Source organism: Schistocerca piceifrons, chromosome 2 (genome assembly GCF_021461385.2).
Source record: "Schistocerca piceifrons isolate TAMUIC-IGC-003096 chromosome 2, iqSchPice1.1, whole genome shotgun sequence".
Classification (NCBI taxonomy): domain Eukaryota; kingdom Metazoa; phylum Arthropoda; class Insecta; order Orthoptera; family Acrididae; genus Schistocerca; species Schistocerca piceifrons.
This window is the reverse complement of record NC_060139.1, coordinates 13,054,601-13,077,947: the sequence shown is the minus strand read 5'-3', so window position 1 is coordinate 13,077,947 and position 23,347 is coordinate 13,054,601. Positions and strand designations below refer to the sequence as shown.

Below are 23,347 nucleotides of genomic sequence, written 5' to 3'. Positions count from 1 at the left end.
TCAAGTTTCTGCTTCCAGTCACTTTTTATTTTGTGCTTAATATAACATAATGCAACGCGTTTCGAACATGCTCCTTTCATGTTCAAGAGTTTGTATATACATACATACATACATAGAGAAATGTTACTTAAATATAGACAGTCTTAAAGTAGATTAATCTAGAACACTTTGTTTTTTACTGTAACTGGTGGTGTGGCATTTGGGGGGAAGGAGGGGGGGCAGTGTGTATCTAGAAAACGAAGTCAGTGATGTCTTCTGCTGGTTTTCTTCTTTGTTGTTGACTATGTATATCACAGCCTGTGTCGGATGCAGATAGATTTGTATCAGTTATGTGTTACGAAAATAGTGTGACAGTTGATCACTTACAATTACATCATCTTGCTGCTTCACTTGCATCACTGGTGTAATGGCGGAGCAGTTGGTTGACATTACACTATTGCACATTACATTTTGTCATTGATTGCCACTGCACAAATTGCTTCGATGTTATACACATAACACAAAATGGCGGACTGTAGCATGTGAGTCTGTATCGATTATCGAGGTTTTGTATCGATATTCTTGGTTCTAGTCAATTACTTACATTGACATTTCTTGAATATATTGAGTTAGAACTGGCTTAAGACTGCTGAAGATTTTTGAGTTCTTGAATACGGTTATTTCGTTAAGAATGTTATCTCCATGCTTTGTGTTATGTATGAAAGTTTCCATTTCTTCCATGATATCCATTCTTTTACTTTTTCCTATTTTGTGTAAAATTTTGAGGTTGTCTTCGATTTACAAAGGGTGGCCTGTATCTTTAATGTGAATGGCTACTGCTGTTTGTAACTCAATAGATTCAAGAAGTGTCAATGTAAATAATTAACTAGAACCAAGAATATCGATACAAAACCTCCATAATCGATACAGATTCACATGCTACATTCCAAAATCTTGTGTTGTGTGTATAACATCGAAGCAATTTGTGCAGTGGCAGTCAGTGATAGAACGTAATGTGCAGTAGTGTAATGTCAATCAACAGCTCCGCCATTACACCAGTGATGCAAGTGAAGCAGCAAAAGATGATGTAATTATTAAGTGATCAACTGTCATACAAAAGCCTTTCACACTATTTTCGTTACACATAACTGATGCAAATCTATCTGAACCCGATACAGGCTGTGATGTACATAGTCAAGAACAAAGAAAAAAACCAGCAGAAGACATCACTGACTTCGATTACTAGATATACATGGCCCCCTCCTTCCCCCCCCCCCCCCCCCCCACCCGCCAAATGCCACACCAGCAGTTACAGTAAAAAACAAAGTCTTCTATATTAATCTAGTTTAAGACTCTTTATTTTTAAGTAACATTTCTCCATGTATGTATGTATGTATGTATGTATGTACAAACGCTTGAAGCTGAACATAATATGATCCAAACGCGTTGCATTATGTTACATTAAGCATAAAATAAAAAGTGACTGGTAGCAGAAACTTGAAATAAATAATCATCCCACACAGTCACGGTTCACAAACATAGCCATTATGGCTGAAAATAATTATGTTGTACTCTTTTTGTACTCTGTATCAGTTGCTGAATTAACGTGTTGTCTTTTCCTTGCAGCTCATCCGAAAGTCCGCCTTTTCATAATGCAGGGTGGTCTCCAGAGCTTGAACGAGGCCACGTACCATGCAGTTCCATTAGTGGTCATCCCGGTCTTCTCTGACCAGCACCATAACGCTGCAAAGATTGCACAGTCACAGATTGGCGTCAGGTTGAATATTCAAGACGTCACGAAAGACACACTTCTGCGTTCCATACGTACGGTTCTGGAAGACACGACGTAAGTCAAAGTAATGTTTTATAAGCACTGCTGCCAATTAAAAATTATCTTGTACACAGACCAAAAAAAGTTTTGCATCACTTCGGTTCCGAGAGTTCTGGAACCTGTACAGATAATTGGAATTGAGATCAACATAAACATCATTTTCACCCTTTATAGCCTATTGCTAATGAAAACCACACATTGCATGTTGTACCGCCATACAGCGAGACCTACAGAGGTGGTCGTCCAGACTGCTGTACACACAGGTACCTCTAATACCCCGTAGCACGTTCTCTTTCATTGATGCATGCCTGTATTCGTCGTGGCATACTATCCACAAGTTCATCAAGGCACTGTTGGTCCAGATTGCACCGCACCTCAATGGCAATTCGGCGTAGATCCCTCAGAATGGTTGGTGGGTCACGTCTTCCATAAACAACCCTTTTCGATCTATTCCAGGCATTTTCGACTGGGTGCATGTCTGGAGAACATGCTGGCCAGTCTAGTCCAGTGCTGTCGTTATCCTGAAGGACGTCTTCTACGACGGGGGCGCGAACTGTCGTCCATGAAGACGACATGTCAGTTATTAACGTAACGGTAAGCGTCACGATCTGTAGATAAGAGGTCCCGTGTTCGAGTACGTTCACTGCCACATTTTTTTCCACGAACAATACGAGACTGGAATAGTAGGGAGAACCGATAGAGGTACTCAAGGGACCCTCCGCCACACACCGTCAGGTGGCTTGTGGAGTATGGATGTAGATGTAGAATGTCTTGCAAGTGGGCTTCCGATATGGTTGCACTATCGGTCGGAGGATGGCATTCACGTATCGTACAGCCGTTACGCTGCCTTCCATAACCTCTAGCGGCGTACGTCGGCCCAACGTAATGCCACCCCAAAACAGCAGGGAACGTCTACCTTGTTGAACTCGCTGGACAGTGTGTCTAAAATGTTCAGCCTCACCGAGTTGCCTTCAAATACGTCACCGGTGATTGTCTGGTTGAAGGCATATGTGACACTCATCGGTGCAGAGAACGTGATACCATATCTAGACTTCTGCGCTCATAGGAGGAAAAATAAATTTTATAGAATGCTACACCACAGAGGTACAATAGTCCACCCATTTGGATTTCCGGACGGGGACTACTCAGGGACACGTCGTTATCAGGAGAAAGAAAACTGGCGTTCTACGAATTGGAGCGTGGAATGTCAGATCCCTTAATCAGGGAGGCTGGTCAGAAAATTTAAAAAGGCAAATGGATAAGTTAAAGTGAGATATAGCGGGAATTAGTGAAGTTCGGTGGCAGGAGGAAAACGACTTTTGGTCATATATATATATATATATATATATATATATATATATATATATATATATAAAATCAAATAGTGCTAATGCAGGAGTAAGTTTAATAATGAATAAAAAATAGAAGCGCGAGTAAGGTACTACAAACAGCATAGTGAACAAATTATTGTAGCCAAGATAAACACGAAGTTCACGCCTACTACAGAAGGACAAGTTTATATACTAACTAGCTCCGCAGATGACGAAGAGGATGAAGAAATGTATGATGAGATAAAAGAAATCATTCAGATAGTGAGGGGAGACGAAAATTTAATGGTCATGGGGGACTGGATTTCGATAGTAGGAAAAGGAAGTGATGAAAAATTAGTAGGTGAATATAGAATGGGGGTAATGAATGAAAGAGGAAGCCGCATGGTAGAATTTTGCACAGAGCATAACTTAATCAAAGCTAATACTTGGTTTAAGGATCATGAAAGAAGTTTGTCTACGTGCAAGAAGACTGGAGACACTGGAAGGTTTCAGACAGATTATATTATGGTAAGACAGAGATTTAGTAACCAGGATATAAATTGTAAGACATTTCCAGGGGCAGATGTGGAATCTGAGCACAATCTATTGGATATGAACTGTAGATGAAAACTGAAGAAACTTCAAAAAGGTGGGAATTTAAGGAGATGAGACCTGGATAAACTGAAAGAACCAGAGGCTGTAGAGAGTTTCAGAAAGGGTATTAGGGAACGAATGTCAAAAACAGGTGAAAGAAATACAGGAGAAGAAGAATTGGTAACTTTGAGAGATGAAATAGTGAAGGCTGCAGAGGAACAAGTAGGTAAAAAAGACGAGAGCTAGCAGTAGGTAGAAAGACGACGTGTAACAGAAGAGATATGAATTTAACTGATGAAAGGAGAAAATATAAAAATGCAGTAAATGAAGCAGGCGAAAATTAACACAGACCTCTCAAAAATGAGATCAACAGGAGCTGCAAAATGGCTAAGCAATGAAGGCTAGAGGACAAATGTAAAGATGTAGAGGCATATATCACAAGGTGTAAGATAGATACTGCCTACTGGAAAAGTAAATAGACCTTTGTAGAAAAGATTACCACTCGTATGGATATGAAGAGCTCAGATGGAAAAGCAGTCCTAAGCGAAAAAGGAAAGCGGAAAGATGGAAGGAGTATATAGAGGGTCTATACAAGGGAGTTGTATGGAAATGGAAGGGGACGTAGATGAAGATTAGATGGGACATATGATACTGCGGGAAGAGTTGACAGAGCACTGAAAGACCTAAGTCGAAACGAGCCCTGAGAGTAGACAACATTCCATTACAACCAGTGATAGCCTTGGGAGACCAAACCCGGACAAAACTCTACATTCTGGTGAGGAAGATGTATGAGACAGGCGAAATACCCTTAGATTTCAAGAAAAATGTAGTAATTCCAATGCCAAAGAAAGCAGGTGTTGACAGGTGTGAAAATTACCGAACTAGCAGTTTAATAAGTCTCAGATGCAAAATACTAACACGAATTCTTTACTGACGAATACAAAAACTGGTAGAAGCTAAATTTGGGGGGATCAGTTGGGATTCCATAGAAATGTTGGAAGACGTGAGACAATACTGACCCTACGGTTTACCTTAGAAGACAGATTAAGGAAAGACAAAACTACGTTTCTAGCATTTGTAGACTCAGAGAAAGCATTTGACAAAGTTGACTGGAATACTGTCTTTCAAATTCTGAAGGTGGCAGGAGACAAATACAGGGAATGAAAGGCTATTTACAATTTGTACAGAAACCAGATGGCAATTATAAGAGACGAGGGGGGAGTGAATGGGAGGCAGTGGTAGGAAATGGAGTGCGACAGGGTTTTAGCCTATCCGCAATGTTATACTAATCTGTTTATTGAGGAAGCAGTAAAGGAAACAGAAGAAAAATTTGGAGTAGGAATTGAAAACCATGGAGAAGAAATTAAAATTCTGATGTTTGCCGATGACATTGTAATTCTGTCAGAGACAGCAAAGTACCTGGAAGAGCAGTTCAACGGAATGAACAGTGTCTTGAAAGGAGAATATAAGATGAACATCAACAAAAGCAATACGAGGATAATGTAATGTAGTTGAATTCAATCAAGTGATGCTGAGGGCATTAAATTAGGAAATGGTACACTTAAAGTAGTAGATGAGTTTTGCTGTTTGGGGAGCTAAATAACTGATGATGGTCGAAGTAGACGGGATATAAACTGTGGACTGTCAATGGCAAGGTAAGCGTTTGTGAAGAAGAGAAATTTATTAACATCGAGTGTAGATTTAAGTGTCAGGAAGTCTTTTCTGAAAGTATTTGTATGGAGTGTAGCCATACATGGAAGTGAAACATGGACGATAAATACGAGTAGTTTGAACACAAAGAGACTAGAGGCTTCCGAAATGTGTTGCTACCGAAGAATGCTGCAGTTTAGATAGGTAGATCGCGTAACTAATGTGGAGGCACTGAACAGAACTGGGGAGAAGAGGAATTTGTGGCACAACTTGACTAGAAGGAGGGATCGGTTGGTAGGACACATTCTGAGGCACCAAGGTGAAACATCCCCGTTTATTCCCTTTATTGGATTTTGTGTAATTTACCGAAGCCACCAAACAGTTAATTATTTGATTATTTGACTGTGTGCTTAATGGATGAAAGGCTATCGGTTTTTTTTTTTTTGCTGTGGCTTCGGGGGTATTTCAACCGAGTGCGGCTGTTCTGAGGCTGAATAGTGGAATGATTGAAAGTTTGTCTATTATTAAGGACCACAAAGGTTGCTATGTACAAACTGTATTGTATTTTCTACGAACACACAAATTCTGAAGCAGTTACTACCTTCGCCTTACAAGTCTAATTACGGTTATAACTTTTTTTGGTTGCTGATTTTCAGTGCTTCGTCACACGCAATGCTGATGGTTAACATTCACAACAATCCTCACTTCAATCCATGGTTGTTGATGGCCGACGCGGTTGACGCGAAACACGTAATTCGGCACTTGTCACTTTCTGTTTCACATCACTCGCAAATCGGTATTAGTGAGTGTCAACCCCAAGACGATCAGGGGGACGTGCTCCCTCATCATACTCCCTTACAAAGGGATCACCAATTTGGTACTCAAGAGCAGCGTGGAGGGTAAAAATCATAGAGGGAGACCAAGAGATGAATACACTAAGCAGATTCAGAAGGACGTAGGTTGCTGTAGGTACATCGAGATGATGAAGCTTGCTCTCGATAGGGTAACATGGAGAGCTGCATGAAACCAGTAATCAGGACCACAACAACAACACTACAGAAACGTGTCTTCCACATTACACTATTTTTCAGCACAGTGACGAGGTCCCTTTAGCTAACGGTCAGGACGTTCTACCAAACGTTCGGCTTCTCGACGGCATAAATCCGCTCCAGGGCGCATACAGCACCTTCATTGTGTGGCAAGAACGGTGATGTTACTCATTACAGTACTCATTACACTGACACTGAATTAGAGTTACTGAACAGATTTCAGGAATACCATCACCAAAGAAGGCGAAGTAAATATTCCAGAACAACTGACAACGTAACTTAAAAGTAGAGTGTCGGTGTGGGAAGCAGTTTAGATAACTTAATAAAGGCAAGGCTTCCGGTTCAGACTGTATGCCAGTCATGTTCCTTTCAGAGTATGCTGATGCAATAGCTCCATGCTTAGCAGTCAGGTACAACAGATCGCTCGTTCAAAGACGCATACCTAAAGACTGGAAACTTGCACAAGTCGCACCAAGACTCAAGAACGGAAACAGGAGAAATGCGCTAAATTACTGACGCATATCATTAACGTAGACCTGCAGGAAGTTTTTGGAACATATACTGTGTTCGAATTCATGAATTATCTCGAAGAAAACGATTTACTAACAAACGCGGAAAACACCATTCTTGCGAAACACTGTAAGCTCCTTATTCTCACAAAGTAATGAGTTCTACGAGGTGCTTTCAAGTTCTAAGGCCTTCGATTTTTTTCTCCGGACTGGAAAGAGATAGAAACATGCGCATTGTTTTAAAATGAGGCCGCGTTCATTGTCAATACGTCCCAGAGATGGCAGCACCGTACGGCAGATGGAATTTACCGCCAGCGGCGAGAATGAGAACTGTTTTAAATACTTAAAATGGCGACGTTTTCCTTACTTGAACAGCGTGCAATCATTCGTTTTCAGAATTTGCGTGGTGTGAAACCAATTGAAATTCATCGACAGTTGAAGGAGACATGTGGTGATGGAGTTATGGATGTGTCGAAAGTGCGTTCGTGGGTGCGACAGTTTAATGAAGGCAGAACATCGTGTGACAACAAACTGAAACAATCCCGGGCTCGCACAAGCCGGTCTGACGACATGATTGAGAAAGTGGAGAGAATTGTTTTGGGGGATCGCCAAATGACTGTTGAACAGATCGCCTCCAGAGTTGGCATTTCTGTGGGTTCTGTGCACACAATCCTGCATGACGACCTGAAAATGCGAAAAGTGTCATCCGGGTGGGTGCCACAAATGCTGACGGACGACCACATGGCTGCCCGTGTGGCATGTTGCAAAGCAACGTTGACGCACAACGACAGCATGAATGGGACTTTCTTTTCGTCGTTTGAGACAATGGATGAGATGTGGATGCCATTTCTCAATCCAGAAACAAAGCACCAGTCAGCTCAGTGGAAGCACACAGATTCACCGCCACCAAAAAAATTTCGGGTAACCGCTAGTGCTGAAAAAATGATGGTGTCCATGTTCTGGGACAGCGAGGGCGTAATCCTTACCCATTGCGTTCCAAAGGGCACTACGGTAACAGGTGCATCCTACAAAAATGTTTTGAAGAACAAATTCCTTCCTGCACTGCAACAAAAACGTCCGGGAAGGGCTGTGCGTGTGCTATTTCACCAAGACAACGCACCCACACATCGAGCTAACGTTACGCAACAGTTTCTTCATGATAACAACTTTGAAGTGATTCCTCATGCTCCCTACTCACCTGACCTGGCTCCTAGTCACTTTTGGCTTTTTCCAACAATGAAAGACACTCTCCGTGGCTGCTATTGCCTCAGCGATTTTCCATTGGTCAAAACAGACTCCTAAAGAAGCCTTCGCCACTGCCATGGAATCATGGCGTCAGCGTTGTGAAAAATGTGTACGTCTGCAGGGCGATTACGTCGAGAAGTAACGCCAGTTTCATCGATTTAGGGTGAGTAGTTACACAGAAAAAAAATCGGAGGCCTTAGAACTTTAATGCACCTCGTAATGACATGATAAATCCAACTGATTTCGTGTTTTTAAGTTTCCACAAAGCTCTTGACACCATTCCTCAATTGCGATTTCTGATTAAACTGCGTGCCTATGGAGTTTCTTATCAGTTGTCTGACCGGACTCGTGATTTCTGGTCAGAAAGGTCACATGTCGTATTAACTAACGGAAATCCATTGAATAAAAGAGAAGTAATAGCTGGCGTTCCCCAAGGAAATGTTATCGGCCCTGTGTCGTCCTGATCTGAACAATTTAGGCGACAGTCTCAGCAGACCTCTTAAATGGTTTGCAGATGATGCTGTCATTTATCGTCTTGTAAAGCCATCAGATGATCGAAAACAGCTGCAAAGTTATTGAGACAAGATATCTGTACAGAGCGAGAAATGGCAATTAACTCTAAATATTGAAAAGTGTGAAGTAATCCATTTGAATACTAAAAGGAGTCCGCTAAATTTCGGGTATATGATAAATCACACCAATCTAAATACCTTCAATTCAACTAAATACTTACGGATTATAATTACGGTTAACAAACTGGAACGATGGCATCGATAATTTTGTGGAAAAGTTAGCCAAAGATTGAGATTTACTGACAGACCGCATAGAAAACGTGACAGAATTACTAAGAGACTACTTACGCTACACTTGTCCGCCTTGTTTTGGAGTGTTGCTATGCACTGCGGGATTCCCATCAGTTAGGACTGACGGAGGACATCGAAAAAGTCCAAAGAAGGGCAGTTCGGTTTGTAGTAGCGTGAAATAGGGGAGAGTGTGTCACAGATATGATATGTGAGTTGGGGTGGCAATCATTAAAACAAAGGCTGTTTCGTTGTGGCAGAATCTTTTCATGAAATTTCAATCACGAACTTTCTCCTCAGTGTGTGAAAATATTTTGCTAGCGCCCACCTACGTAGGGGGAAATGATCATCATAATCAACGTGAGAAACAAGAGATCTCATAAAAAAGATTTAAGTGTTTGTTTTTCCACGGAGCGGAAATAAGAAGAAAAGTGGGTAGTCAGTAGTTTTTTAATTGCTGTACATCTTACACAGTAATTTACTCCAAGCCAAACATGCTTTCCGTGATCCATCAGATGTGTGTCAACAGACCACCTCGTCGGTCTATTTAACACTAAAAGCTGACTTTGTGAAACGCAATCATGTGCACCCTATCCACCGTCTCCTTCCTGGAATTGCTGCTCCGATAGATCGCCTTTCATGCTCGACGGAGAGCTTTACCTACACATTCACTTATGTACTAGGAGGGAGATGTTCTTTTTTGCGATTCTTTTCACTTTTGGTTTTATGTTGTGATAATATAAAGTTAGAACATTCAAATTAACAGCCCATACAACGAAACTGCACACAAGTATAAAATACAACAGCATGGAAAAGTAGTCGATGAACAGTCTGATACAATGCTCCCTCTTATTAAAGTGTACAGTGCGGAATTGTGTGATGGTGTGAGATTGAGTGTAGCTATCTATCAATCGTGGTAGGTTTTCTGTACACTCTGTACATGAGTGAGCGATTAAGCTTTGCGTACACGTCTGTATCCAGCCCCAGAGTGATAGAAAAACTTGAAAGTTCAATGATAAATTAAACCTAGGCGTAGGATGGAGATAGATTGTGTTATATCGGCGCACGGCACTGGATTCTTTCTAAATACACCACCCTCAAGAAGGTCATTTACAACAGTGCTTGAAATGTTGATGTATAAAATTATCGATAAAAACAGCTTTGAAACCCTAAGCTCGGACTATTTTCCCTCTTGTCCAAGAGCAAACTAACTAAGGCATGTGTTTCATTTTCGATGTCTACCTTTGCTTTCTCCATCTCTCTCTTCTTCTGTCTCCTTTCTCTATTAGCCTTCTTTCGCCTGTCTCACTTTCTATTGCACTAAATTTCCATCCTGTAATTCGTATTCCCAATGACAAATTAAATCCTGCCTTCAAGTTCTTCGTACTTCTGTCGTGCCAGTCAATTAGTACATAACTTTTTAAAGTTGAGAGAAATGTTGTAATATGATAAATAAACTATGTGATCAAAAGTATCCGGACACCCCAAAAAACATGCGTTATTCATATGAGGTGCACTACGCTGCCGACTACCGCCAGGTACTCCATATCATCGGTGCCAGTAGTCATCAGACGTCATGAGAGAGCAGAATCGTGCGTCCCGCGGTACTCACGGACATCGAACGTGGTCAGGTCACTCGGGGTCACTTGTGCCATTCGTCTGAACAGTTTTGTGATTAAATGTATAGAAAGCTTTTGACATGAAATTTTTTATTGCCTTATCGCGTGGATTACTAGTTTCGTCAGGACTAAGCTGCTACCGACAGATCCACAGCGTAAGTCACGCTGCCCACACCCAACTGAGACATAAGCGGCACTTCTCGATGTACCACACTCCTAAACATCCCTAAGTCCACTGTTTCCTATGTGATAGTGAAGTGGAAACGTGAAGGGACACGTACAGCACAAAAGCGTACAGGCCGACCTCGGCTGTTGACTAATAGAGACCGCTGACAGTTGAAGAGGGTCGTAATGTGTAATAGGCAGACATCTATCCAGACCATCACACAGTAATACCAAAGTGCATCAGGATCCGCTGCAAGTACCGTGACAGTTAATCAGGAGGTGAGAAAGCTTGGATGCCTCGCTTGGAGTAAGGAGCGTAAACATTGGAGGACTGAACAGTGGAAAAAACATTCTGTGAAATGAAAAATGTGGCGATCCGATGGCAGGGTGTGGGTATGGCTGATGCCCTGTTTGGATGTGGTCGTGTTATGGTGTGGTCGTGTTTTTCATGGAGGGGGCTTGCACCCCTTGTTGTTTTGCGTGGCACTATCACAGTATAGGCCTACATTAATGTTTTGAGCATCTTCTTGCTTCCCACTGTTGAACAGCAATTCGGGATAGAAATTGCATCTTTCAACACCGTCGAGCGCCTGTTCATAATGCACGACCTGTGGCTGAGTGGTTACTCGACAATAACAACCCTGTAATGGACTGGCCTGCACAGAGTCCTGACCTGAATCCTATAGAACACCTTTGGTATGTTTTGGAACGCCGATTTCGTGCTAGTCCACACCGACCGCAATCGATACATCTCCTCAGTGCAGCACTCCGTGAAGAATGGGCTGCCAGTCCCCAAGAAATCTTCCAGCACCTGATGAACGTATGCCTCCGAGAGTGGAAGCTGTCATCAAGGCAAAGGATGAGCCAACACCATACTGAATTCCAGCATTACCGATGGAGGGTGCCACGAACTTTTGATTCATTTTCAGCCAGGTGTCCAGATACTTTTGATCACATAGTGTACATCCATAGCAATATTAGTAAAACTGATATTATTGTGATAATAGGCTGAAGAGTAGGCCAAGTAAGCTGAAGTTTAAGAGGTTAGTCAGGAAGAATCAGTGCGCATAGAAGTGGGTCACGGAAGTAATAAAGAATGACGTTCTCTCAGGCTACAGACATTGCGATGATGACGATCTCAATAGACAGTTCAGTTGAAGAGGAATGCACGTCTCTATAACGACCAGTCAAAAAGTTGGAAAGAAAAACATAGGTAAAAAGATGGTAACTGCGAAGAAACTATGGGTAACAGAAGAAAAATCTCAGTTACTCAACGAAAGACGGAAGTACAATAATTATAAGAATGTGGTATTGTCGGCTCGAGATCAATCAATTAATTCAGCATAAACGAAGCTTCTGATACGAAATTTTTTGTTGCCTTGATCACGTGTCACCTGTATATACACCTGGCTTTGACACGAATGAACTGCTGTAGTCAGATCCACAGAGTACAAATTATGAAATCATGGGGTTGGATAAACCACACGTTTGTTTCCTTCCAACCGTAACGGACTCATGATGAAAAAAGAGCAAAACATAAAAAAATATAGCTGTGTCTTCATGGCAAGACAGAGACGTACAAATGTAGTACATCAAACAGTGCCGCTTATGTCTCAGTTGCGTGCCGCCAGCACGACTTAAACAGTGGATCTGTCGATAGCAGCTTGGTCACATCGAAACTAATAATCCAGGCGATCAAGGCAATAAAAAATTTCATATGAAAAGCTTTCTTTACATTTTAGCACAAAATTGTTCAGGTAAAGATAAGAATACAGAGATTCTTCCGTCTTTAGGGGCAGTTTCCCACTCCAAAGACAAGAAAATGCCCTCAACTTCAATCCACCCCTGCGCCCTCTTTGATAAGGCCGTTGACAGAATGAGTACTTCTTTTGCTGGAAGTCTTTGGCCGCCATTGCTGATTACTGATCAAACTTTAAACGGAGGGGTTCTGAACCGGGGGCCGAGAACGTTTTAATTATTGATCAAATATCCTACCCTTGACCTTTGTTGGAAAGTCTGCCCCCCCCTCCACACACACACATACATACGCTTCCCTCCAGTAGTAAATTTATGATTTCTTAATGTTTCAGAAAATGTCCTATCAACCGACCCCCTCTTCTACTCAGGTTACACCAGAAGTGTTACTGACTTATAGCCCTGTATTTTATGTGCAATGTATAAAATTTTGAAATTAAAAATATACACACAAATAAATCAAAATTGCAATTATAAAAATTTGGACTTAACTGGTTTTTGCACCAAAGACTTTAAAATCTGAAATACTGCATCAAAATCGGACATGAATAACATGAAAATAAAATAACAACAAATAATGAATCATAATTTACTTTTTGTTTATTACCAGACATTTTACAATATCTTTTGTCAGAAAAATTATAGTTAGTGTTGCATGCCTTATAACGTAAACTATTCTGCCCCAATGTAAATTTTTTAAGGTTTTATCATTAACTAAATATAAAATCTACAGTCTCAGAACATTTTGTTGACCTACTTGATTTACACTTAAAGTACTTCATGGTAATTTTAAAATATTCTTACTCTATTTCATTTGGGCTGTGTTCACCACCATCATTTCCTGCAGAGGGAAACAGTTTTTCATAGAGACCCATATTGTAAGTAGGCTGTTTGTTTTCTTATTGGCAACGTTACGTAGCGCTCTGTATGAAAATCACTGGCTGTGCTGTGTGCAGTCTGTGGCTAGTTTGCATTGTTACCTGCCACTGTAGTGAGGGGCAGCGGCAGCTGGATGTGAACAGCGCGTAGCGTTGCGCAGTTGGTGGTGAGCCGCCAGCAGTGGTGGATGTGGGGAGAAAAATGGCGGAGTTTTGATATTTGTAAGAATGGATGTTATGAACTCCTATATATATTATGACTTTTGATGACTATTAAGGTAAATAAATTGTTTGTTCTCTATCAAAATCTTTCATTTGCTAACTATGCCTATCAGTAGTTAGTGCCTTCCGTAGTTTGAATCTTTTATTTGGCTGGCAGTTGTGGCGCTCGCTGTATTGCAGTAGTTAGAGTAACGAAGATTTTTGTGAGGTAAGTGATTTGTGAAAGGTATAGGTTAATGTTAGTCAGGGTCATTCTTTTGTAGGGATTATTGAAAGTCAGATTGCGTTGCGCTAAAAAATATTGTGTGTCAGTTTAACCACAGTCGTATATAATTTTTCAAAGGGGACGTTTCATAATATCTGCTGAAGGAATGTACTTTCTAACCAATTTCATGATATCATCATATTTGTGCCTTTTAAGAGGTAAAGGACCACCATACAATGATTCCTCTCGGAAAGTAATGTCACCGTTTATTGCCTTCTTTAGTGGTGCAAACTCTGACGTAACAGTCATCTGTTGATTCTAGCTGGCTTTAAGAATGTATTTGGTAGCATAGCTGTACTGCAATATTTTATACTGTTAAATTTTGAAAAGCTCATTTTGTTTTGTTTTCATATTTGTTTTAAAGAACTGTTGAAAGTGGTCTTTGTAACTTTTGAACATGTTTTGTTTCACAGGAACAATAGTAAAGAATTTAGATGATTTTCTAACAAGTGAATGCCACTCTTCAGGAGGAAGGTGCAATCTAGTTGCAACCCTTTTCCTCTTTTCAATGTTCCCAAAGTCCCTATCACAACGCAAAAATCGGTGTCCCAGCTCTGGAAAGCAATGCGTAATTTTCTGAAATTTGTTAAATGTACAAGACTGAAGAGATACTGTAGAAGTTCCTTGTTTTTGTTTTGGAGAGCACAGTTTTCTGAAAATAATACAATTTCAGTTGTATGACATGTTTAAGGTACCAATCTAAGCAGGAAATAATTTCATCAGAACCCTTTTTGCCATCAGATTCTGTGTACATGAACATTTGAGCCTTTCCACTGCTGCAACAGTGTATATTAAAGTTGTACTTCAACAGTTGTCTCAGATAAAATACATCTATTGAAGGAAGTACTGGAAGTGGAAAATTTTGCTGGTAATCAGATGCTAAACAATCAACATCTTTATTTTCCCTAGCCCTTTTAGTTTTTTGCCTACGTCGTTCATAGAATACTCCACTCTTTCGCAAATGTACTTCCTTCTCGAGTTCGAGCTCTCTTTTGTGTTCCAAATCATCAATACAATCTTCTATTAATTTCTTTAAAGGATCACACATCTCACAAGTGCCACTTTTTGGGTGTCCAAATGAAATATTGAAATTCGCTTTAAAACATCTATAATAATAGTCATATGTTACCCTACAGTTTTGCACTTTTTCACCTGGTTTTAAGGTTTTAAAAACATCTGCCTCATGCTGTTCTAAATATAACTCATACATTCTCTTTACATTCAATTCTGGAGATAAAAATACTTTCTTGTTATTATCTGCTCTACTGTAGTGCTATGTTTGTGCAGGAAACTGTTTTATGTGATTTATAACATTTTCTAAGTCATTATCACTCACTCTGTTAGGCCTGTTTTCATGTTTTCCTTTACGATCTGCGGGTGGTCCAATATTTTTGGATGCAAATGAAGCCAGACGTTCAACCCGTGCCTTATTTATCCCAAGAAGAGCGCAGAAAGGTTTTTTGCATATTACAAATTGTTGGGTTTTAAACTGAACCTGGAAAGGCACAAAAAACTATTTAAAAAATTTTCGTGAATAAATTCGGTTTCCTCATTTTAAAAATACATATTATTTTGGGCTAATATTACTACACTGCATGTTATTACACAGATACGCACCTTGTAAACGTATGTGAAGTTACGAACTTGTGAATCTTCACTTTTTCTAGGCCGTCGCCGGTCAACTTGCTTAGGTGTAATCGATGCACACAAAAACGCATCCTATGCTTCATTTGTTGAAAGTGAGTTAAACTTTGTCAGTATTTCCTGTTTTTCCTTTGTATCAAGTGCATCTAAACGTTTTCTTCTGCAGTTGCATGGAGGCCCAGTTTCACGAGCTGGAATAACCTTGTCACTACATGTGACATACGACTCACCATGTAGCCTTTTGAGTTTGTCTCTGTTTCTTTTCCATTTACTAGGATCACCCTTTTCTTTTCCTTGTTACGTGTTCATATTCATTATCACTGCGTGAATCATTGGAAAACATGTCTTAAACACAATATACACTACAGATAAATGCAGACAAACGCACGATCTGAACAACTTCAACTTCAGAAAGGCTTTTCAACAGAAAATGCTATATACGCTTTCACTGATCAAATATTAAATGCTCTGAATAACCGGACATCACCCATTGGTATTTTTTGTGATCTCTCAAAGGCCTTGTGTAAATCATGGAATTCTTTTAGATAAGCTAAATCATTATGATTTGAGTGGGGCAGTGCACAAATGGTTTAATTCATACTTGACTGGAAGAATGCAGAGAGTTGAAATAAGTGGTTCATGTAATGTTAAAACAACAGCTGATTCCTCAAACTGGGGGGCTATCAAGTACGGGGTCCCACAGGGTTCGGTCTTAGGTCCTTTACTGTTCTTGATATACATTAATGACTTACCATTCCACATTGATGAAGATTCAAAGTTGGTTCTTTTTGCTGATGATATAAGTATAGTAATATCATCCAAAAACCAAGAACTAAGTGATGTAATTGTAAATGAGTTTTTTCACAAAATTATTAAGTGGTTCTCAGCAGACGGACTCTCTTTAAATTTTGATAAAACACAGTATATACAGTTCCATACAGTAAATGGCACAACTCCAATAATAAATATAGACTTTAAACAGAAGTCTGTAGCTAAGATAGAATTATCAAAATTTTTAGGTGTGTCCATTGATGGGAGGTTAAACTGGAAGCAACACATTGATGGTCTGCTGAAACGTCTGAGTTCAGCTATGTATGCTATTAGGGTTATTGGAAATTGTGGTGATAAGAATCTCAGTAAATTAGCTTACTATGCCTATTTTCATTCACTGCTTTCGTATGGCATCATATTCTGGGGTAATTCATCGTTGAGTAGAAAAGTATTCATTGCTCAAAAACGTGTAATCAGAATAATTGCTGGAGCCCACCCACGGTCATCCTGCAGACATCTATTTAAGGATCTAGTGATCCTCACCGTAACCTCACAGTACATACACTCACTTATGAAATTTGTTGTTAATAATCCAACCCAGTTCAAAAGTAATAGCAATGTGCATAGCTATAACACCAAGAGAAACGATGATCTTCACCATGCAGGGTTAAATCTGACTTTGGCACAGAAAGGGGTAAATTATGCTGCCACAAAAGTCTTTGGTCACCTACCAAACAGCATCAAAAGCCTGACAGATAGCCAATTAACATTTAAAAATAAATTAAAAGAATTTCTAGATGACAACTCCTTCTACTCATTGGCTGAATTTTTACATATAAATTAAGGGAAAAAAACATTAAACATTAGTGTCATGCAATATTTTGTGTAATGTAATATCTTGTACAGACATCTTTTAATAACCTGACACGTTCCACATCATTACGAAGTGTCGTATTCAGTATCTATGGAACAAGTGTTAATATAGTCTAATCTAATCTACACGCAGCCATGTAAACAACACAACAGCCTGCCACGATAGTGCTGCCACCTACCGGTGCAAGAGCCAGGAAAGTCCAGGACTAATCTGTTTCTTCCACCAAACGCAACCATGGATATTTCACTCAGATCATTCAGATTAGTCCGCCAAAGTGTGGTTCTTGCACCAAAAGAATCACGTTCTGATGTCATATCTCATGCTGATAACATCTCATTTTTGACCAGAAATGGACTTACCTGGTCTTTGCACCAAGCCCGTCAATTGTAGAAAACCCATAGCACCCTCAAGCAATCCCAAACCCGCAGCACATCGGCTCAGCTAGCGGCCGTTAGGTGAGGTTGCGGCGTCGTCCGCAGTAGCAGGGGAATTAACCCGTGCAGCCTACACCACCCACCACACAAAACCCCTTCAGCCTCCTCTTCCTGGAGACCCACACAGGTCACTTAAAAGTTCCCAATCATCCTGCCGGTTCTCCTATACTTTCCACGTTGTTGGTGTCATATCCACTACATCCGGTCCTCCTCTGTGTAGACATTGATTCCAGCATTGGTGAATCCTCGGAGATATTCAGTCTCTCAGTATTCTATTCAGCGTTACCACTTACAATTCGGTTGCTCTTATACTCTACATACTGTCTAACTTTCTGGCTACCTGAGTTACGAGGTGCCATTTGCCATTTAGTGTACCAACACCTTTTACTTGAGTCCGCAAATCTTCGTAGGCTGGACGCTCTAGAACAATATGGTCTGGTGGATCAATGTTGTCACGTGATCATATATTTGTCGGACTTTTCTTTATTTTCTATGAATGTTCATAGTACGTTCATGGCCTGTCAGAAAGTAAAGGGAATTTACATGGCTCATAATCATCTTTGGAAATCTGCACTACAATTAAGACCTGTTGCCGTGTAGGAACACTCTCTTTGACATTCATCCACATTCTGTAATGTTAGCTCTGTTTGCATGCTGTGTCCTGCGCCGTAATTTCTGTCACACTCTCTGCATCCGTGATAATATTGCTCTCTGCAGGTACAAGGATAACATGAAGAGGCTCTCGCCCGTGTTCCGCGAGCACAGGGCAGACTCGCTGGAGCGGGCGGTGTGGTGGGTCGAGTACGTGATCCGCCATGAGGGTGCCCCTCACCTGCGCAGCGCCGCCCTCGACCTGCACTGGTGGCAGCTGCTGCTGCTCGACGTCGTCGCCTTCCTGCTGGTGGTCGCTGCCCTCACACTCTGCGCCGTCTACTTCGTCACACGGCGGGTAGTCTCCTTCTTCAAAGGCAGCAAACAGAAGCAGAAGCAGAAGAAGCAGTGATGCGATGAAAATGGATTCCGTGAAATCTTTCGTTAGGAACCGCAGACTCACCAATATTTCAAAATGTGTGCTTCTCTGCGAATAATACTTCAGGAATCACAGTCTATACCATCAAGTTATGAAGTAGTTATTCCGTGTCATTGCAACAGTATTCTATTTATATTTAGATGTAGTGTGTTGGATTGTATTGGAGTCAGTCGACTGTAGGAAAATAATTCGAATTTTAGTCATCATTAGAATAACACGTTATTAATTTAAGTGGATTACAATCATGTGCATTTACAATTGACAGAAATAAAGTTTTAACGATCACCCATTTCCAGATAAATATGTAAATCGTGATACACAGTATGTAACCTCCCCCTCACTAACCGACCTTAATGACAGTGAAAAATTAAACCGCGTGCACCTAATGAAAATTTAGGAAAAGCAATCGTCACCGAAATTAATTTGTCGGTAAAGAGGGAGGAAAGGGTTACATCTAAATGAAAGGAAAAATGGAAATGAAATTGTGGAAATTAATTTCGAGAAAAGGGTAAAATTAATAAAGAAAGTAAATGAGCGGTCGTTACATTAACAATTAATTGGCGTTAATTAGATATTTGAGATTTGGGGAAAATTACGGTCGCCAGTCCTATGGACAACTACTATAATAACTGAGAATGAAAGATTATTGCACATATAATTAGCACTAATGGTGTGGCAACTGAAGATTGACACGTGTTGCGTGAAAACTTAATGTTTGTCAGAAGTAATAAATTTTGCTACACTCTGACTTAATTTAGGAAAAGGTCATTTCAAAAGCTACTTGAATCTACGCAATTTAGAAGTAAGAGATTTAACTTTGAACTGCAATTGAATGATTCTGAACAATTAACAACACTAAAATTTAGTACGTACCAAGCTGAGCTGCAGTCACAGGTAAGCTAAAATACGGTAACAAAACTCGCTTTCTTAATTTCTGCTTGTGTAATGTAAATATTGTAGCCAGCTAGGAATACTTTAACTGAACTTTGAAATTAAAGCAGTGAAATAGAATGATATTATATTAATGCTGGCGTATGAATTTCAACGACACTCGGGTTCATTCCAGAAAAGGAAGGGACCCTGCTTGGTAATGCAATTGGGACAATGAGCAACAAAGGTTCATGCTACGTTGCTGTAATTTAGTTATGAAAATGGAACAGTTTTAAAAGCTGAGGTCTGCCATACAGTTCTAAGACTTTACGTGCTTCCAGTCTTCCTTGTTGGTTGATTGAAGGTTTGAAGCCGTCGATCGAGGAGGTGGCGACAGTCACTCATTGTCGGCCGTCGCTGTTGCAGAAGCTGGATGTTGGCGCGCCCTCTTCTCGACACGGTCAACAGGCGAAACGGGCTCTTGATGTGCGCCAGCTAATGCTTCCCGTCCGCGACACCATGTCAGAAACTATCATAGCAAGTCGAGCGCAATTACATGCTGCCAAACCCCGAAAGCGCGGCAACTGGCGGGAGCGTCACACAACACACCTTCTCAACCGCACTACTCCAGCCAGACTCCCTCTGCCCGCGCTCCATGCGGCAGAGTTAACACTACCACAGATCCTAAACACTTTGGTTCTCCACATGACCTATCGATGTAATCATTCGATAGCATAGTTCTCCCTAGGCCAGACTCAGCGTAAAAATACAAATAATATATATACAAATAGTAGAACAATTACAACATATAAAGACACAGAAATGTCATATCTTCAGGTAACAAAATACAAAAAAAATGTTTAGTACGATAGATGGAAATAGGAGGATATGCATTTCCGGCTTTACAAGTATCGTAGCACTTTGAGTAGATTTGCTAAAAGAATATTGGGTAACGGTTTTTCTACAGGCTATACCATTTCGTTTTGTCTTCTCCAGAGGCGTGTTTTGCTACCATGGCGCGGGTATTCGAATGTTTAACAGGGCTGTTGACATGCACTTGCAAATAAATTAAGTATTGAAACTTCCTGCCAGATTAAAACTGCTTATCGAAACGGTACTTGCAATTGGAAATTTTGCCTTCCGCGTACATCCAAACACGATACACAACCCGCTATCACAGATCTACTTTCGTCAGTATCTCAACTTCCTCCTGACCTCCAAGGTTCACTGAAGTTCTCCCGCATACCTGGTGTCACTAGAACTCATAGAAGAAAGCATATTACTGAGACACGGCTTAACCACAGCCTGCCGTATTATTTCCACAGTTAATTTTCTCTGTGCAGCGTAACGCGGACTGATTTGATATTTTCTCGCAGTTTAAAACGGTGTGTCGGGTTGCTGTGAAGTTTGTAAGGTAGGAGATGATATGGTGGCGAAAGAAGATCCGGGTGAGTGAGAGGGGGTGGGGGGAGTGGCGGTGGACAAGCGTGGGTAGCTCAGTCGGTACGGTAGCTCAACGTGTTCGGTCAGAGGGCTGGCCACCTTCTGTAATACGAGTAAAAAGGAAACTGAATGGTTTGCGTCGACGGTGCGACATCCTCAGAAAACTGCTGACAAAACATGACGAAGAAACAAATAGTGCAAAAAAAGAAAAGAAAGCTCGGGTGAGCACTTGCCCGTAAAAGGAGAAGGTCCCCGGTTCGAATTCCTGTGCAGCACACAGTTTCCCTATGAAAGATGTTTCAAATCACCGCAATCTTCGCTACAAAGTGAAAAATCTTATTGATAACAAAATATTGTTCACACAGAAATTATTTCGTGGTGTTAATTAAGAGTTAGATTACCCCTTATATGTATGGGTATTATTAATTATTATTAATTAAGAGATTACCCCTTATATGTATGGAAACCCCCTTATGAACCATGGACTTGGCGTCGGTGGGGAGGCTTACGTGCCTCAACGATACAGATAGCCGTACCGTAGGTGCAACCACAACAGCGGGGTATCTGTCGAGAGGCCAGACAAACGTGTGGTTCCTGAAGAGGGGCAGCAGCCTTTTCAGTAGTTGCAGGGGCAACAGTCTGGATGACTGACTGATCTGGCCTTGTAACATTAACCAAAACGGCCTTGCTGTGCTGGTACTGCGAACGGCTGAAAGCAAGGGGAAACTACAGCCGTAATTTTTCCCGAGGACATGCAGCTTTACTGTATGATTAAATGATGATGGCGTCCTCTTGGGTAAAATATTCCGGAGGTAAAATAGTCCCCCATTCGGATCTCCAGGAGGGGGGGGGGGGGGACTAGTCAAGAGGGCGTCGTTATCAGGAGACAGAAAACTGGCGTTCTACGAATCGGAGCGTGGAATGTCAAATCCCTTAATCGGGCAGGGAGGTTAGAAAATTTAAAAAGGGAAATGGATAGGTTAAAGTTAGATATAGTGGGGATTAGTGACGTTCGGTGGCAGGAGAAACAAGACTTCTGGTCAGGTTAACACAGGGTTATAAATACAAAATCAAATAGGGGTAATGCAGCAGTAGGTTTAATAATGAATAAAAAAAAATAGGAGTGCGGCTAAGCTAATACAAACAGCATAGTGACCGCATTATTATGGCCAAGATACACACGAAGCCCATGCCTACTACAGTAGTACAAGTTTATATGCCAACTAGCTCTGCAGATGATGAAAAAATTGATGAAATGTATGATGAGATAAAAGAAATTATTCAGGTAGTCAAGGGAGACGAAAATTTAATAGTCATGGGTGACTGGAATTCAATAGTAGGAAAAGAAAGAGAAGGAAACGCAGTAGGTGAATACGGATTAGCGCTAAGAAATGAACGAGGAAGCCGCCTAGTAGAATTTTGCTCAGAACATAACTTAATCATAGCCAACACTTGGTTCAAGAATCATGAAAGAAGGTTTTATACATGGAAGAACCCTGGAGATACTAGAAGGTTTCAGATAGATTATATAATGGTACGACAGAGATTTAGGAACCAGGTTTTAAATTGTAAGACATTTACAGGGGCAGATGTGGACCCTGACCACAATCTATTGGTTATGAACTGTAGATTAAAACTGAAGAAACTGCAAAAAAGTGGAAATTTAAGGAGATGGGACCTGGATAAACTGAAAGAACCATAGGTTGTAGAGAGCTTCAGGGAGAGCGTAAGCGAACAATTGACAGGAATGGGGGAAAGAAATACAGTAGAAGAAGAATCGGTTGCTTTGAGGTATGAAATAGTGAAGGCAGCGGAGGATCAAATAGGTAAAAAGACGAGGGCTAGTAGAAATCCTTGGGTAACAGAAGAAACACTGAATTTCATTGATGAAAGGAGAATATACAAAAATGCTGTACATGAAGCAGGCAAAAATGAATACAAACGTCTCAAAAATGAGATCGACAGGAAGTGCAAAATGGCTAAGCATGGATGGCTAGAGGACAAATGTAAGGATGTAGAGGCTTATCTCACGAGGGGTAAGATAGATACCGCCTACAAGAAAATTAAAGAGACCTTTGGAGAAAACAGAACCACTCGCATGAATATAAAGAGCGCAGATGGAAACTCAGTTCTAACCAAAGAAGGGAAAGCAGAAAGGTGGAACGAGTATATAGAAGGTCTATACAGGGCGATGTTCTGGTGGACAATATTATGAAAATGGAAGAGGATGTAGATGAAGATGAAATCGGAGATACGATACTGCGTGAAGAGTTTAGCAGAGCACTGAAAGACCTGACTCGAAACAAGGCCCCGGGAATAGACAACATTCCATTAGAACTACTGACGGCCTTGGGAGAGCCATTCCTGACAAAACTCTACCATCTGGTGAGCAAGATGTATGAGACAGGCG

General features: G+C 40.8%; 1 protein-coding gene across 1 annotated transcript in view; it reads left to right on the top strand.

Annotated features, from left to right (window-relative positions):
• Nucleotides 1-18,597, top strand: part of LOC124778015 (UDP-glucosyltransferase 2-like) — a 47,871-nt gene extending 29,274 nt beyond the window's left edge. Inside the window, exons 3-4 of the mRNA XM_047253592.1 lie at nucleotides 1,606-1,825; nucleotides 18,312-18,597. Coding sequence (XP_047109548.1) covers nucleotides 1,606-1,825; nucleotides 18,312-18,597 — 506 coding nt within the window. The remainder of the gene's footprint in view (nucleotides 1-1,605; nucleotides 1,826-18,311) is intronic.
• Nucleotides 18,598-23,347: the final 4,750 nt, after the last annotated feature.